This window comes from Anopheles stephensi, chromosome 3 (genome assembly GCF_013141755.1).
Source record: "Anopheles stephensi strain Indian chromosome 3, UCI_ANSTEP_V1.0, whole genome shotgun sequence".
Taxonomy (NCBI): Eukaryota; Metazoa; Arthropoda; class Insecta; order Diptera; family Culicidae; genus Anopheles; species Anopheles stephensi.
In genome coordinates this window covers 13864960-13882330 of record NC_050203.1, presented here as the reverse complement: position 1 = coordinate 13882330, position 17371 = coordinate 13864960, and the positions used below count along the sequence as shown (strand labels likewise).

At 48.9% G+C, this 17371-nt stretch overlaps 3 protein-coding genes and 1 long non-coding RNA gene across 5 annotated transcripts; 3 read left to right on the top strand and 1 right to left on the bottom strand.

Moving 5' to 3' along the window:
* Positions 1-280: 280 nt before the first annotated feature.
* Positions 281-4796, top strand: LOC118514341 (armadillo repeat-containing protein 8-like). The gene is made up of 8 exons (XM_036061158.1): positions 281-535; positions 1008-1428; positions 1515-2200; positions 2271-2570; positions 2706-2888; positions 2952-3095; positions 3178-3335; positions 3415-4796. Exons 1-8 carry the CDS (start codon positions 512-514, stop codon positions 3458-3460), a joined length of 1962 nt encoding a protein of 653 aa, XP_035917051.1. The 5' UTR covers positions 281-511; the 3' UTR covers positions 3461-4796.
* A 792-nt stretch (positions 4797-5588) lies between these two features.
* Positions 5589-7834, bottom strand: LOC118514343 (islet cell autoantigen 1). Of its 2 annotated transcripts, XM_036061162.1 has the most exons (5): positions 7702-7834; positions 7476-7641; positions 6867-7384; positions 6509-6787; positions 5589-6445 (listed from the first exon to the last, which is right to left on the bottom strand). In XM_036061162.1, the coding sequence occupies exons 2-5, from the start codon at positions 7537-7539 to the stop codon at positions 5846-5848; spliced, it is 1461 nt and encodes a 486-aa protein (XP_035917055.1). In that variant the 5' UTR covers positions 7540-7641; positions 7702-7834; the 3' UTR covers positions 5589-5845. The 2 variants fall into 2 exon arrangements, with proteins under 2 accessions (XP_035917055.1, XP_035917054.1); XM_036061161.1 differs by having other exon boundaries at positions 7476-7787.
* Positions 7835-8663: 829 nt separating this feature from the next.
* LOC118514346 lies at positions 8664-13517 on the top strand. Its single transcript, XR_004906594.1, has 4 exons — positions 8664-8899; positions 9602-10049; positions 10126-10338; positions 13421-13517. It is a non-coding gene; the product is annotated as an uncharacterized LOC118514346 (long non-coding RNA).
* On the top strand, positions 13518-17191 carry LOC118514342 (regulator of G-protein signaling 7). Its single transcript, XM_036061159.1, has 5 exons — positions 13518-14016; positions 14126-14844; positions 15138-15251; positions 15351-15476; positions 15578-17191. The coding sequence occupies exons 1-5, from the start codon at positions 13561-13563 to the stop codon at positions 15903-15905; spliced, it is 1743 nt and encodes a 580-aa protein (XP_035917052.1). The 5' UTR covers positions 13518-13560; the 3' UTR covers positions 15906-17191.
* Positions 17192-17371: the final 180 nt, after the last annotated feature.

Below are 17371 nucleotides of genomic sequence, written 5' to 3'. Positions count from 1 at the left end.
TTATAGGGATAAGCCTATCAAAAAGAGGCAATGAGCGGGCAACCAAACAAGAGATATTCGGAAAGATTTTCCAAGCAAGGAACCGAAGATAAAATTTATCACCATCAACTTAAAAATTCCCGCAATACGATCAGGCCTCCATCATCAATAAAAAAAACTTAAAAATTCCACTTTTTTAGTACAAACACAAACACCGGCTACGGCTGTCAAACTCCAACACCGAAATGGCGGTCGGTTTCGGATGCTGTCACGACCCGTTCGCACTCACCTGTACCCCAACCCCTCCTTCGAATGCTGTGTGTCGGCTGTCAAACGAGAAATGTGAAAAATTAAACTGCGTGTGTTTTGGATTTCTTTTCCCTTGTAAAACCCGCAACAGAAAATATTTTGCAGCAGCAGCAGCACCACCAGCAGCGGCCCCGTTTTGCTCTGTCCGGCTTCTGTTCTGGCCGTAAGCTCCCGGTTCACGCACGGTTTTGGAGTGCACTCAATCAGCCCACAACACACCAGAATGGAACCGTTCACCTGCTTCATGGTAAGTGCAGCACCCGAGAATTCCGCGGTTCCGGTGTCTTTCTGTTTGGTGCGTAATACGCGCGGCGGCCGCTTGGCAAATCGTTTGCGGTCACGGTGCGGTGCTCGGGCACCGCGCTGACGAATCGTTCCTAGTGATTACGAAGTGCTTTTGGGCGGGTAGAAGGTTGAAAAGTTTCATTGCTCTTGTTTGAAAGATGAGAAGGTACCGGGGAGGATGGGTGGGTGGGGTATGTCGGAGGGAAAATGACAAAAACATAGTGCACTGCGATGGTTAGTTCGCTTTTTTATAACCTCACCCAGCGCAATACACGGAGGTTGACTGGCCCATAAACAAACGCAGCTAGGGTTGCGTTACTTTCTCTTTGGGATGCTCGTAGTTCGTACGAGAATTATCGAGAAACATCTGTGTCCGTGTGTGCGCGCGCTATATTGTCTGGTTTTGCTTTCTATCAACCGTGTCACCGCGCTAGGATGTGGAAAATTCGCGCTCCTACATCGATGAGCTGTACTCGGAGGAAAACTGCAAGTGTCAGGAGGCGATCGTCTGTCTGAAGAATGCCGTCATCGGATCGAACAAAAAGAAGGGATCGATCATATCGCAGGGCATCGTGCCGCGGCTGATCGCGCTGCTGTGCAATGCCGGGAAGCCGCTGCAGCTGCGGATCGATGCCGGCATCGTGCTCGGTTCGCTGGCCAAGGGTACCGAGCAGCAGGTCCACTCGCTGATGCGCTTCAACACGGTGGACGTGCTGATAACGATCATCTTCGATCCCAGCACCAACGAACGGCTGATGGAAACGTGTCTCGGTGCACTGCAGACGATCGTGCAGTATCCTTTCGCGCCGTTGGATCTTCTCCACTCGGACATAAACAACATTAGGCGCCTGATTCGTAAGTAGCCCGTGTGCCGGCCCCCTGCTGCGGTCGGAATTTGTTTCCTAGCCGTTTTCACTGATTAGTCTTCTTTATTTTGTTAGAAATTGCTTCACCCCGGAGCAGCTTTGCGTGCCAGATGTACGTGGTCAACATTTTCGTTCCTCTCTGCCACTCCTCGCACCAACAGAAGAACCTATGCCAGGCGGATGTGATACCGTTTCTCGCGCGGCTCATGATCAGCGACAACACGACGCTGCAAGTACCTGCACTGAAATGTTTGGCAGCGATGTGCTTCACCAACAAATCGGTCTCCAGCCTGGTACACTCGACGTATCACGCCGAACGCTCCATCCTGGACATACTGACCGCGCTCCTCTCGCGGACGCGCGACATCGAGGTACAGCTGGCCGCCAGCCGGTGTCTCACGTATCTGCACCGGGCCGGTTCCCTGCCGGCGGACGATTATCGGATCGTGTACAAAACGTTGCCCTGCCTGGCCCGGCTCTGTTCGGACGAGTTTGGCGAGTATATCCGGGCGACGGCGGCCGAAACACTCGCCTATCTGGCGGAAATCGATTCCGAGCTGCAGCGGTTGGCGGCGATCAGCAATCATCTGATAGCGTCGCTCGCGAATCTGATCAAATGTCCGTCGGTACTGTCGAGACAGGGTGCGTTCCGGTGTTTTGCTTCTTTGGCGGCCAACGACGAAGAAATCCGGAAGCGCATCATCGAGATGGATGGATTGATGGAGGAGGTGCTAAATGGGCTGAAGGATGGTTGTCCGGAGGTATGTGGGCCCCGTCGTCGTGGTATGGATAGGCTAAGGCATTGTTTGTTCACATGGCTGTTTGTTGCAGGTTCGACTGTCAGCGGTACGATGTCTTCATTCGCTTTCCCGTTCGGTGCAACTACTTAGAACCACGTTTCAGGATCATTCGGTGTGGCGCCCGCTAATGGATTTGCTATCCGGCGAACCCTCGCTCGAGCTGCAAACGGTGGTCACATCGACGATTTGCAATCTGCTACTAGAATTCTCACCTGCCAAGGAACCAATGCTTGAATCCGGTGCCGTCGAGATGCTGTGCGAGCTTACCAAACATCCCGATCCGGCGCTCCGATTGAACGGAAGCTGGGCATTGATGAATATGGCTTTTCAGGTAAGTCACCAGAAGCAGCCTACTAGATTTCGTTCGGTCGATTCGCTGGCTCAGTTTAGAGACTATTTTGCACTATGGTAACCATCACAGTACCACCGGTCCATATAGTAAATGGTTCTTGCTTTGTCGTTGCAGGCCGAACAGCACGTTAAAACAAAAATCATCAACACACTAGGAACGGATAGGATATTTCAATTGCTGGGCGATCGGGATGAGCGTGTCATTATGAAAACGCTCGGCCTGTTGCGCAACCTGCTGAGCAACACGCTCCACATCGAAACGATCATGTCGGAACATTCGAGTGAAGTTTTGCGGGCGGTAAGTATCGCCGGCGGATGGGCACGAAAGCAAAATGCTAATCCTTTTATCCCCCTCGGACAGGTGAGTCTCGTGCTGGATGATCCACACCCGCCGGAGGTAAAGGAGCAGGCGATAATAATCATCGGAAACATTACGGCCGGCGCACGGGACGAAGATTATGTGCTGCAGGATGAAAAGATTGTCAAAAAGATTAGGGATTTTTTGGTGAGTAAGCTTTTCGAGAGACCCAATTTGGGTGGTTCCCGCAAATCTAACGATAACGGGGTTTCGTTCGCTTTTCCTCCAGGTCGCCAACGACAATAAGCTGCAGATGGGTGCCGTGTTTGTCGTGCGAAACCTTCTGGGCAAGAGCGGCCGGCAGCATATACTGCGACAGTGGGGTTTTCTCGAAAATCTCGAACAGCTGCTACACATGACACCGCAACACTCGCAGTTCTATGAGGAGTAAGGCGATGTGCCATCTTGTGCGTCAACGAAGGTCTAATTTAATGCTTTTCCTATTTCTTTTTTCTTTTCTGCACAGCATACGGGATGAAATTTTAAGGTTTGACTACTCCGAAGACCATTGAAAGCTATTTGTTTTGTTATCGTTTTGTTACTGCTATTATGTTTCTCCTTCCTTGCCTTCGGTCGTCGTCTCCTGATTTGTTTTCGCGCGGGTAGATTTTTTAATAGTTGGGCGCTCCCCACATCAAAACAGGGCGCACCCATCCAACCCCCACCCATTCAACACAATTGAACCATACGCCATTCGCCTAGCGAAAAGCTTTATTAGGGTGGTGACCATTTTAGTGGGACATTTCGTCGGACATTAAGGTTTTTTGTAATAGCCCTCCTTTGTGTGAGACATTTTTCTTCGCAGCGTTTTGTTTTTCCTTTCTCGCAATGGTTACAAACAGATCGGGGAGCGCTGCTCAGCTGGGAGAGGAGGAACAGTTTTCTAGTAACGATTGTAAGGTGGTAAGAAACACACATGCATGCATTGACACCTTGTTTACTACCGGAAAAGATATTCGAGCGGCGTGTAGCGATAGGTTCCTTCCGCAGCTATCCGCCACGCCCGCAGATTTAACGTTTTACGTGCGCCACACACGCTCCTTCCATATAAAAAGAGTCCGGTGTAGAAAAACGGCCAAAAGAAAACGAAGAAAGAAGCAAGTCGACACTAGGAGCTAAATATGGTTAAAAACAGAAACAAACAAACACACAAACACACAAAAGCTAAGCCAACAGGAGAGTAGAATACGATGTCGCCGAGCGCTTGTTAAGTTTACTCTAATTTTATTAATTTATTTAGGAAACGGTGTCAAAAATTAACCGGGCAACAGAAACAAACCAGTGAATTTAAACGGCGAAGCATGTTTCTTTAAATGGCAAGGAGAGAGACAGAGAACGCAAAGGATGTGCGGTGTGGCGCTCAACATACAGCACTTTTTTTCCCCTAAACGCGATCGAGATCGATTCATTCAAACAGGAAAAACTACTACAACTACTTTGCAAGAACTACTACAACTACTTTGCAAGCGAGCTCGATGTGTAGAGGAATGGTGGTGTGCGTTGGTTTTTTTTGTGTTGGCTACTGGCAAGCCCAACCGAAAAAAAAACAAAACTTTTTCCAGGTGTAATATGGTGTATATGGAATGAATGTGATCGTTGTTTTCGTTTTCGTTGTTGTAGGAGGAAGCAGGGAACACATGCCACCCACCCCCTCCATTTCGATACACCCAACATTGAACGATTGTTTGTGTAGCAAAATGGGGGGGGGGTGGAGGGTGAGCCATGTAAGGTGCGATAGGAAGGAAGGAGAAGAGGAGGAGAAGGGAGGAAGGAAGAGAGTCACGCGAACAGGAGAAAAGCAAGGAGAGACACACACACACACACACACAATAAAACAGATGAAACCATCAAAAGAAACGATCAAGGCTGAACCGAAAGAAGACGCGGACTATTGAAGGTATGTGCAATCCTTCTTCTTCTTCCTTGGCAATACAACCTCGAGAGGTCTCGCGGCCTGCCATTTCTGGCTTTCTGTGACTTAATTTTACCCGTAGTAAAATAGTCAGCCTTACGTAAGGGGAGGCGGTCTGGATGGGACTTGAACCCTGATCCTGCCGTGTGGAGACCGGCACCGCTGTCGCCTCGGACACCAGACCGCCTCAAATGTCGGACAACACCCTAAGCAGCTAAATCCAGAGGCGCATTGTACAGGGGAATCGTGCCTACTACGGGCTCCACAGACTCCTGCGATCCAGAGGACTCTTACACCGCAAGAAATGCGTCATATATCGCACACTGATACAGCCGATAGTCCTCTAAGGGCATCAGTCCTGGACTATGCTGGGGAGGACACCAATGCACTGGCACATTTTCAAGCGGCGAGTGCTACGGACTATCTTTGGCGATGTGTGTGTGTGCAGGGCGTTTGGAGAAGGATAATGAACCCCGAGCTAGCTGAGCTGTTTGGCGATGCAGACATCCTGACGGTTATCAAAGCCGGAAGGACCACGTGCGCGTGTTTTACTACAGTTTCTACCATACATTGAGAGTTAAAGCTGGGAATTTGTTGGGAAAGATCTTCGTATGAGACCGATTTTATAAGCTTATATTACGCGCAGTTCTGGGGCATCTTCTTCCGCCATTTCACAACCTTGAACTATCTGTTGTGCTTATGAACCAGTTCCGTAAGACGGTTAGTACTTTTCTGTTTGTATTTAAGTAGACACTTTGTTTTATTTTCACCTTCGGATAAAAGTACAGCCAAGTATAGCAATCGTAAATGTAATGCGATCGAACGGAAAGTACTTCTACCGAAAGGTACACACCCGACCCGACGAGTAACAAGCAAACACACGGTACAAAACGGACAACGAAACGGAACGAATGCTGAGTAACACAATGCAGGTGGAAAAGAAATGAAGCACGACGCTCACACGCCCCAAACGCGGCAGATGCACTCAAGCGGCCATACTGTTGTTGGGTGCATCGGATTTCGACGGGATAGCGTCCGGGTTGGAGAGTGGATCCAGTTCGGCAAACAGCTGATACCAGCCGCTAAGATCTTTTCCTGCCGTTTTGTTGCTACCGGTTGGCTTGCTCTGTTTCACCGTGCCGGCGGCACTAGAATCGGTCCCACCCTGCTTGGAGAACGATTGTAACAGGCTGCTAAAAATGTCGGACGCCTTTTCGGACGATTTTCCACCGTTCGTTTCGGGATCGTGCAGCGGTTGCAAAGGGTCGGCCGCGGGCTCGGACAGACTGGCGCCAAAATCGAACCCACCCTCATCGGTAAGGATGCAGTTCGTTAGTAGCGCCGAAGGCAAAAATGGTGCCGGTGCCGACATAAAGTCGGAAAACTCATCATCCAGGTTAAGACCGAGAAGGTCCGTCGCGGCTGTAGTAGTGTCCTGCGTTTTGCTCGCAAGTGCTGGGTCAGCTGCACCGATAGTAAGGTCCGGAACGCCTGACAGCAGCGCATCGATTTCTAATGCTACATCCTTGAGAACGTTTTCCTTTTCTGACGCCACTGTCGTCCCCACGTCGTCCTTGTAGTCGTCCTGGGGAGGGAAAAATGGGAAAAATTGTACCTCTTCCTCAGTTCCATTCCATGGTTGGAGTACCTTAAAGAAAAGCATCTGATCGTCATCGGCCGGTAGTTCGCCGGGTTGAGTTTCAACAGCTTCGCCCGGCGCATCGCCTTCCCGTTCCTCCTCTGCGTTTGGGTTTGCTTGCGTCAATTCCTTCAGTATCGAGAAACTATAGTGTGGATCTTTAGCTAGGTTCTTGAGCGTGTTCTTGTACGTTTCGTCCGTCTTTTTCGCGAACTGCAGGATGGCATTCTGATATCCGACGAGGGCATGCGAAAACATGTTGCATCTTGCCGCGGCCAAAAGGTCAATCTACACGCGAATCAAAAGGGATGGGAAAGGAGTGAAATGCGTCATACTGCAACGGCCTTGTAACCTCGACGGGAGTTACCTTCTCCAAACAGTCCAGCGTGTACTTGTCGAACTTGGTCTTCGCCGACTTGACGTGTCGCTGAGCTTTGCGGAACTTTTCCAACCCTCGGCCAGTGTCGGGATCGAGCTGAATGCTAACCGACTTCATCCAACTCAACGCTGCCCGATACTCGGTCCGTTCCTTCTCCATCAGCTGTATCGTGTGGTGCGTGTCCGCAATCGCACGTCCCTTGAACGTGTGTACGTCATGGTGCAGGCGCAACAGTGGGACACGAATCGAGATGCGTTGCTGTCCACAGTACGATACCGCTTTCCCGGTCGTGGACATCATCTTGCCGGTGGTGGGACTTTCCTTGCTGACTTCGCGCAAGAATTTGCCCAGCGAATTTTCCTCCTGGGCCAGTATGCATACCCGCTCCTGATACTGATCGATTATACGGTACAGCTTGCTGCAGCTTTCTGCCACCGACCGGAACAGTTCTATCTTCGAGTCCAGCTCCCCATCGGATGCCACAATGTTTTCATCCTCCTTAGATCCTACGGAGAGTGGAAAGAGGGAATCTACCTTAGTATACAGACATGCGATAAATTTTCAGCATGACGTGTGTTGTTTCATATGCCGCCGCACCTAATTTCCTTTGTACCGCTTTCTTTGTCACCCAGAACTGGTGCTGAAATTCGGACTTTAGCATTGTGGAATGCTGTGACTGGAGTTTCGCAAAACGTTAACCACACGCTCTCTCACTCTCGTTTAGTTGCTGGTCCGCCTGTTGTTTGTTCTTGTATGGTGAAAGCTGTTTGCAAACTTAGTACGCTCCGAACTGACAGTGTGATGTTATTTTCATTTTTCCTACCCTCGGAAATATCGATTTTTCACAGCACCACAATGCAATATGTGACAGGTTGCAATAAGGGTTCCTCCTCCTCCCTCCAAATCCTTTCGTAGGTTCGGATGAAAATACGTTGTTTGATAAGAGGAGAGTTTTGCGTATGCGCAAATGCACCGAACTGTTGGGTTGATTTTTCAAATTTGAATTGAACCGTTGAATCAGAAGAGCACGTGTCGTTGACATGACAACTGGCGTTGGGCTGTTGGAATAGCTTGGTTTTGTTATGAAAAGCCAACGATTGTGGCTCATCGCTCATCATTCAGATTGTGCAACGCACTCACTAGAACATGCAGAAAGAAGCGTCTTGCTTTCCAAATGAATTAATAAAACGCGATCCCCCAAAAAGAATAATCTCCCACATCAAGATCATTGTTCAAAAACCTCCGCTGTTTTTCCTCTTCTTATTTTGCTCTACAAGCTCGAGAGGCCTGCGCTTGCCTTGTACTGTATTCCCATGACTTTATTTTAGCCGTAGCTGGATATTCCTGCATTCGCGCAGCAGGTCTGGAAAGTCGTTAACCGGTCTTGCTGTGTGGAGACCGGCGCTGTTACCGCCTCGGTCACCGGGCGCCGCCTCGGGCTGTCCCTGTTTATCTCCAGGTAAATCATTTCGCAACAAGCCACAGAGAAGTAGAATTAATGGTAAGTAAAATCTTATCAGAACAATAATTTCATTTCAGGTTTACTTGACCAAATTTCACCCGAAATACTCGACTCAGTCAAATTACTCAAAGCTTGTAAGAAAATACGGTAAAAAACCCAACCGCACCCCTGTTGCATCAAACATTGCGCCCTTGCAGCACATTGCGCCAAACAAGGCCAGCTATCAGACATTTAAATGACGTTCGTTGGTACGAAAACAACCCGCCCGAACGTCGTCCCTTTTCTGTTGTTTGGGTCCCCGGGATGCGTTTCCGCGTTGACAGCTGCAGAAAAACGCTTCCCCGTTTTCCAGTTGTGTTGTGCACGGGAGAGCACAGAATGCAGTTCACGCATTCACTATTTCCTTCGTAAATGTACATTTTGTAACGAAACTATCTCCTCGCTTTCCTTTCTCAACCTGTGCTACTGTTTGTGTGCTCTGTCTCTGCTGGTGACTTCTAATCAGTTCTACCATCGTTCGTTTGTTTCGGTTAAATCTACGCCAGCCAGCAAGGTTACCGTAAGTTATCTGTCGCAAGCCAGCGAACGAACCAGCGCAAAGCGCAAGAAGTGCAAACAGGACGCGGGCGGTTCGGTCGGTCCACAGGACTTGGCTGCCGTCGGAGTGCTGTTGGTGTGCGATAAGAGGAGCGTTTCATGTTTCGTGCCGCGCTTGAATGCACACACTGGCTGGTCTCGCTGCTGGACGTGAAATGCGATGCGGTGTGCATTTATGGTTTAATAGTGATCATTGTTTATTGGCAACCCCTTCGCTGACCTCGCTGGGGCGATTCGGTCGGTGAGGAAAAGCGTCAAGCGACCACCGTGAAATGTGTAATAAGCGTGTGTAAGTGCGTGAGAATGTGGAAAACTCATCTCAACCTTGTCCCCAGATCGGTGCAGTGTGAACCTTCAATTTTCCTCCGAGTGAACCCAAACGGATAGAGGAAGATCTTGTTTGGGGGAGGGGAGAGAAGGAAGGAAATTCTAGGCGGGGGGGAGGGGAAAGTGAGAAAATCATGCTGCTCAAGTGATCCAAAACCAAGCAGAACGTGATGAATCGTTCTAAGAAAGTGAAAGGAACGACTCGGTTCTGGGCACGACGGGGTTGAGATGAAAACCGTATAGGGGGGAGGGTGGGTGGTAAAATTCTGATCGGCGAGGAAAACCCGTGTGAAAAGTAGTTCTTAAGTGAGGTTCATTTTTGGTCGTGTTTGAACAGGCAGCAGCAGCAGCAGCAGGCAGCCTCTTGAATGGAGCAGCGATGAGTGGTGCGATGGGCGAATGAAAAGTTGCCGCAAATAACTTCCGGAGACCGGAACGTGCAAAGTCAAAGTGTTAATGAGAAATCTTCCATATCACATTCGTGCTTGTGTGTGTGTGTTTAGTACATAAGTGAAAAGCGCCACGGCAAAAAGGTGAGCATCGAAGCGCAAATAATTCAACCCAGACGACGGCGACGACGACGACGATCGGTATGCAAGGACACCGGGCAGCGACGCTTTCCAATCGGCATCGAAGTTGTAGCGAAGCAGGCGAGGACGATTAAACGCGCGTCCCAGGATACGAGACAGAGAGGGAGAGCGAAAGAGAGAGAGAGAGAGGGGAAGCGAGAGGCACGATAGCAACAGCATCGTTTGATTGCCATGGAAAAGTGACACACAAAAAAAGTGAGTATGGAAAAGTAGAGTATCAAATCAAAAAACCAAATCCTTCGAACCTTCATCCCACCAAAAATCCTACAAGTACACACATAATACAACACCCACGGCGTGGCATGGAAGGAATCCCAAATGAATGGGATGGAATTGGGAATCAAAAGGACGAAAAGCGGCAGGCTGTGGAAAACGATTTGCTCTCCGGCTTATGGGGCAGATGGGAGAGGGGACCACCCATCCAAGAAAAGGCCGACAGGCAATCGGTCATATTGGTCGCGGAGAGGACCCAAACGCGGGATGTGTAAGCATAAATCAGGTTCTTGCTTTATAGCTGGAGTGTGTACGATTTGTGTATGTGTGCTCGTAGAGAGATAGGACCGAGAGAAGATAGGACGTCCGCTGACGACCATCAAAGCCTATAGAATCTGGGCAGCACAAAAAAAAAAAAGGCGAGCACAGCTATAAAACGGTTTTGCTGAAAAGATTCGGTCGGTAGGAAAAGCAAACTAACCCCCCCCCCCCAACGCTATTGAGGCGCTAGCACAGGAGGAGTTTGTACATACGGACGGACGTCAGAAAGGACGAGAGTAGCTATTGCACGCTTCCTTCGAGCTGGCTGCATGCTGGTGAGAAGCGAGTGAGGTGAGCAACAGAATTCGCTCACCGTAGAATGGATTTTTACTCACCTCGGAGATCCGTACGCCGTCGTAGCGAAGAGAAGCAAATGCTCACAGATCGCATTTGTTGTTGTATCCAAGTAGTATCCATCGAGCGTTTGCGTCCGTGGAAAACCTTCCCGTTGAAGAAAAGGGGGGAGCAACAAAAAAATCACCGTTCATGTGTGTGTATAGGTAGTAGGGGATCATCTTCCCGGGAGCGTGTTTTCTCCGCTTCTGACCCCCTCACCCTGCTGGACCGAGAAAGAAAATGGAGAGAGAAAACCCCGACCGACCACACTGAAAAGTCCGAAGCCGCAAACCAGTCCGCTTGCTGCAGCCTGATGATGGTGGGTGAACTTTTGACAGGACCTCGTTCGCCTCTTTCGTACATACACGGGAGTCACCCGGAAGTGTTTGGACGAAGCGTGGAGGTGGTGCAATTTAAATCTCCCTCTTGGATGGGGGAGGTGGTCTCGCTGTCCCCGTTTCGTTCGGCAATTTAACCTTTGTCCACCTTGTCAGATTCAGGCAACCCACCCGCCGCCGTACAGCGTTGACGCACACACAGCTGGCGACTCCAAGTCTAGCCGCCGGTGGTAGTATCGTAGGTGGCATTAGCATGCCCAGCACTAGTCCTTTATGTGACCGCATCAAAAGGATCGCATGGGTAAAAAAAAAAACAACGGCGGAACTAGGCAGTTGCTAGGATAGGGAAGTCAGGAAGCGAAGTTGTTGATTTTACTGCCCACTCGAGCGAGCGTTCTGCTCACACACAAGCATACTACATGTGCGGTGTATGTTGTTGGCCCCGCGGCAAAACCACCAACGATTTGTTTGGTCGCCGTTGTAGTCATCGTCGGACCTGCTGCCGACGCGAGGAGACTTTTTGCCGGTGACCGCGTGTCATCGGCGAAGTCATCACTGAAGATTGGCGGGGAATGATTGATTACACAGCAGCAACAGCAGCGAAACGTAAATCTTGCGCTTGTTTAAGGAAATACAGTAAAGACCGACAACAAGAGCTGGAGAATGCAAACGAACTGGGAGGTCTTGGTGCGGTGCAAGATCTTGGCGCGGTGATAATTAGACTCGTGCCGCCAGTACAACGCTTTTCTTGGAGCAATTACTACCCGTACAGCAACTTATTGGCAGGAATGTAATACAGATTTCATTTGCAAAAAGGCATTCTATCTCTTCCTCATCAATGAAATTGTTTTCCTCCCTGAATTGGGGGCAGTGGGAGTGTTTTGTGACATTCCTTGGACATCGAAGAACGGACCGGTCGACCTCACGACTTGACGCGTCCGTTTGCTCAGGGGAATAAATGGAAAGACGATCGTTGCTATGGTTGCTTTGATTAATCTTTCTAGATCAAAGAATGACAATGTTTGATTGATGGTGGTGGAGTAGCTTGTAACTTTATTTGGAGCTGCTTTACTCAGAAGGTTTTGCGTTCTTTTACTTAAGTCAATCACACTCACAGTCTAGCGATGGCTTTGGCCAATCCAGTATCCTCCCGGCCTATATCTGGCGGACGTCACGGTGGACGGTACTTTAAAAGAGCAGAGCGCGAAGGTCGTCTGCCGTCATTCTCATAACGCGACTTTTACTAGTCAAAGCCGTCCCACGAGTTTAATTTGTTGTTCAATGCTTAAACTATCTGAAGATAAAGGAACATAAAAGAAGAAGAATCAGCAGTGCTGTGGGGAATCGATTTTCCCGAAGCCGAAATCTTCGCTTGGACGTCATCTTAATCTTCTCACACCCCTGAAAGGATCCCCATGGAGAATGTTGTACTACGAGTTACATCGAATGATCTAAAATTGTTCGAAATAATGGAGGAAAGTGAAGTCGGAAGAGAAGCCAATCAACCATTTAAGTTCCTTCACTTTCCCACCATAGCGTCAAACCCGTGATTAAGCAACGGGTTGTTGATGCATAGCCTTATCAAATTGATTTAATATTTTGCTCTGTACAATCATTCGGCCAAGTTGATTTAAGAATGAACACCAACAAAAAAATACTCAATGATTTCATTCCTTGCGCTTATCAACCTTCTGTCCATCGTTTGAACGGGTATGGCTGATCGTATGCATTCGAACTAGAAATTAAAAACACATGTACAGAATAAACCACATTTGCCTTTTTTCATACAAAAAACTGGGCTATTGGAATTTGTCGCATGTTGTTCAGCAAAGGCGTGCTGTAGCAATTATGTCATGAGTTATTTATAAGTGCACTCCAGTTCGATCGGTCCATGGTGCGCCGATCGGCACAGCTTCCGAACGATCGAACGAATGGTGCTGGTTGGTTGGATGTGGATGGTCGGTTTTACGGTGAATCTTATCGAACCACCAATTTCGAGCGCGAGACCATAAAACAATCGTAAACTTCACCTCAATCAAATGGCCGGGCCCGGTGGCGCGGTTTTTCCATATTTTGATTGCTGTACCAGCTGTAGAACTGGAAAGTGGTCCAGCCATTATCAAGAAGAGATGGAAGGAATGGTGTGTTTGTTTGCAAGTGTGTGTGTGTGTGTGCTGTAATTGGTCGACGCTGGGTGCTTGCGGTGGCGGATGGGTTGTTTTACCTATTCGCTTCCATACTTCACTTATCCGAGAGTTACATGTTTTCCTCTTCGACACACGCACACACACGCACACGAAAAGGCACGCACACAGAAAGGCCAATTCCCAACTAAAACTTCCATTTCCTCGTTTACAGATTCAAAAAATGCATTATTTGATTAAGCACATCCGGTTCGGCAGACCGTTGGCGACCTAAACCAGTCAGGGCGGGGAGGACGGGAACGGGAAAGAGAGAGAGAGAGAGAGAGAGAGGGGGGGAGAAGCGAGAGGGGGACGATGGTAACGATGACCACGGAAGTTGATAAAGACAAGGCAGTGACAGTAGTGATAAGTGCACCGAAAAAGATGAACGTTAACGGCAACGAAAAGGACAAGGATCGGGACCGGGAGCAGGGAGCAAAGGACGGGGAGGGTGAGGGTGAGGTGGCAGTTAGTGTGGTAGTGCCACCGGTGTTACCGGGTGGTACGGGTAATAGTACGGGAGCGGGTCCACCTGGTAGTGGCGGCACCGGAAGCAGTAGTAATAGCAATGCAACAGCAACAACGGCAACATCATCAACAACGACGACGACGGCGACGACGACGACGACGACAGCGACTACTGCGGCCACCAGTACGGGTGTCGCTGGTACGAGTGGGTCGTCCGGTAAGGCTAGCGGTCAACCTTCCCACGCTCAGGCAACCCAGGCGGCACTGAATCAGGATGCACCGAACATTTTAGTGTATAAGAAGGTAAGACAGGAATTGCCCGTTGTCGGGGAGAGTATTACTAATTCGGTGCTTTCCTCCATTTTCTTTTTGGGGACGTCCTCTTCCTCTCTCTCTCACACACACACACCAGATGGAAGCGATCGTTGAGCGGATGCAGGGTGAGGAGGGTGGCGTCTCGGTACGCACGATCAAAGCCTTCATGAGCAAAGTACCGTCCGTATTCACTGGTGCCGATCTGATAGCGTGGATCATGAAGAATCTCAGCATAGAGGACGTGAACGAGGCACTGCACCTGGCGCATCTGCTCGCCTCACACGGCTACCTCTTCCCGATCGACGATCACCAGCTGACGGTGAAGAACGACGGTACGTTCTACCGCTTCCAGACACCCTACTTTTGGCCCTCGAACTGCTGGGAGCCGGAAAACACCGACTACGCCGTGTACCTGTGCAAGCGCACGATGCAGAACAAAACGCGCCTGGAGCTGGCCGACTACGAGGCGGAAAATTTGGCCAAACTGCAGAAAATGTTTTCCCGCAAGTGGGAGTTTATCTTCATGCAGGCGGAAGCCCAAAGCAAGGTGGACAAAAAGCGGGACAAGCTCGAGCGCAAGGTGCTCGATTCGCAGGAGCGTGCATTTTGGGACGTGCACCGACCGATGCCGGGCTGCGTCAACACGACCGAGGTCGACATCAAGAAGGCGTACCGGCGTGGTGCGTCCAGCCTTGGGTCGGGCTCGTCCGGCACCGCCGGCAATAGCAATCCGGTGGAGCAGCTGACGCGCCAGATCAAGCTGCTAAAGCTGAAGCTCGAGCGACGCACGATCAAAATCTCCAAAGTGGCCGAATCGTAAGTGTGTGTGCATGCATGAGGGTGTCGGGCCGGCAGGCCGTTGCCGGCGAAAATTAATGAAGGCCGTTTTTCATATGCTTTTTTTTCTTCTGTTTTTTATTTCTACTTTTAAGGTTGAATGTGTTACGATGGTTTTTGTTGTATGATGGTTCCTTTCCCTTTCGCTATCCTTTTGCTTCATATTTTCCCTCTTCTTTTCCGTGTTAACTTTGCGCGACAGTTTGTCGCTGTAACTGTAACATTTGGCAGATGTAATAAGCTTCTCGTTGGTGTTCCTCCTTCCGTTACAGCTACACTTCATACTTTGAGCAATACAATGATTACGACAGCTTTCTGAACCCGCCCGATCAACCGAACCCTTGGATTACGGACAATACCGAAATGTGGGACGCCGATCGAACTGCGTAAGTTGGGATGCGTGCTCTTCGATGGTGTGAACTTCCTTCTATCCTGCTCATTGTCTTCTCTCTCTCTCTCTCTCTCTCTCTTCTCTCTTTTTACAGCAAAGACGTATCGCTAAAGCGCGTAAAGCGGTGGGGCTTTAGCTTGCGCGAACTGTTGAACGATCCCGTCGGTCGGGAACAGTTTTCCAAGTTCCTGGATAAAGAATTTAGTGGTGAAAATCTAAAGTAAGCACCTTTGAATGCAGACGTTTGTAGCCGGTAATGGATGGGATGCACGATGTACTAATATTTTTCGGTTTTTGCTCATCACCACCACCTTGCCACAGGTTCTGGGAGTCGGTACAGAGCATGAAGGCACAACCACAGTCCAAAGTGAAGGAAGCGGCCCATGCCATCTATCTCGAGTTTCTTGCACCGGACGCACCGTGCCCGGTAAATGTGGACTCGAAATCGATGGAGCTGGCACGGGAAGCGGTGAGCAGCACGGCACCACCGAATCGTTGGTGCTTCGACGTCGCTGCCGCCCACGTGTACCATCTGATGAAGAGCGACTCCTACTCACGCTACCTGCGCTCCGACATGTACAAGGAGTATCTGAACGGATCGAAAAAGAAGATTAAATCCATACCGAACCTGTTCGGTGTGAAGCGCTAAACCCCCGCTGGTGGATGGGCGAGGCTTTCCCGGGTGGGGAAATTTTCTTCGAGGCGACAAAAGGCGTTCCGTTAGCCAAGTTTTAATGATGTGTTGAGCGTGGAACGTGTTCCGGTACAGCAGATATCGCACTCCTCGAATGAATAGGTTAAAGTAGAATAGAGTGTAATAGCCGGTGAATGGAGACGATGGGCTTTTTATATTTTGCGAACCGATCGAAGACGGTCGCATTTCGTAGAACGATTGTTTTAGCGTCTCAGTGTGACCGCGCCATAGCTGATTGATAAGTTTAAGTGCAACACAGAAAGCAAAAAGCTCTCCCCGAGAACATTTACGATGCGCGACACGCGTTGCGTTTGATTGATGCCATTTACCGTAAACGGAATTGCCAGACAGTGGGGCAGGCCGCGCGGGCGCGCGCTCGCGCGATACCATTTAGCAAAGCAACCAACCAACCAAATACAACCAAACGAAGGAATTGTTGATGAATTTCATCGAACCGATAGCGTATATTTCGTACGCATCGCGATTACAGATGCGTTTAGCATTAATGATGTATCTCATGTAGTTGGTAAAGAGGAAACTAGTGAACTACTTGTAGTATGTAAGAGGAAAGAGCAAGCAAACGAAAGAGGAAGGAGCGGTCGGTCGCTAGCTGAAACTGGAAGTGAGAACGGGTAGCAATGCCATTAGAATTATACAACAGATACAATGCATATAGATATAAAAAGGAAACGCAACAACAAGACAAGAGCAAATATTATTATACTAAAAAATATATATACATATATACCATATATACACACATAGACACACGATCGATGGATCGTCCCTTAACCCCAACAGACCCACCCATCCACAACCAAACATCGGTAAGCCTGCCAACGATGAGAAGGATACGAGGTTTAAACGAAAATACCATGGCAAAGCATAGAAAGAAATCCAATAAGCATTATCAGCAAACAATCACACACCCAAACACTCACACACATAGCCTGAACTGTAAACATTCCTAAAGGAAAGCATTAGCAGGTCCAGATGCGGTCCGACGGGAGGACGGCAGGAGTTTACAGTGTGGAAACATAAGTGAGAAGATTATAGCAAAAACTAGCAACTGTAGTAGCATTATAGTATTGATTGAAGAAAGAAAAAAAAACAATAACACCCGAACACGAGGGAGTATAGAAGAAAATGTTACAATACCATTACAAACCCCCGTTTAGAACACAGGAACACGAAAACAGTTCATTATATTATAATGGAATAAACGAGAATGAGAAACTGAATGTTTTATGCTCGGCGTTGTGTGATTTTACTTTGATGAAAAAGTTGAAAAATGCCTACACAAAATAAATTGTTAATTTTTGTTTTAAATCCTTTCATTTTGTCGTGGATGAGCTCGTCAATAGCTTTATAGTGGCTTCTCGCTAGGGTAAACAAGGCATGCCGGCTGGGATCCTATTTTC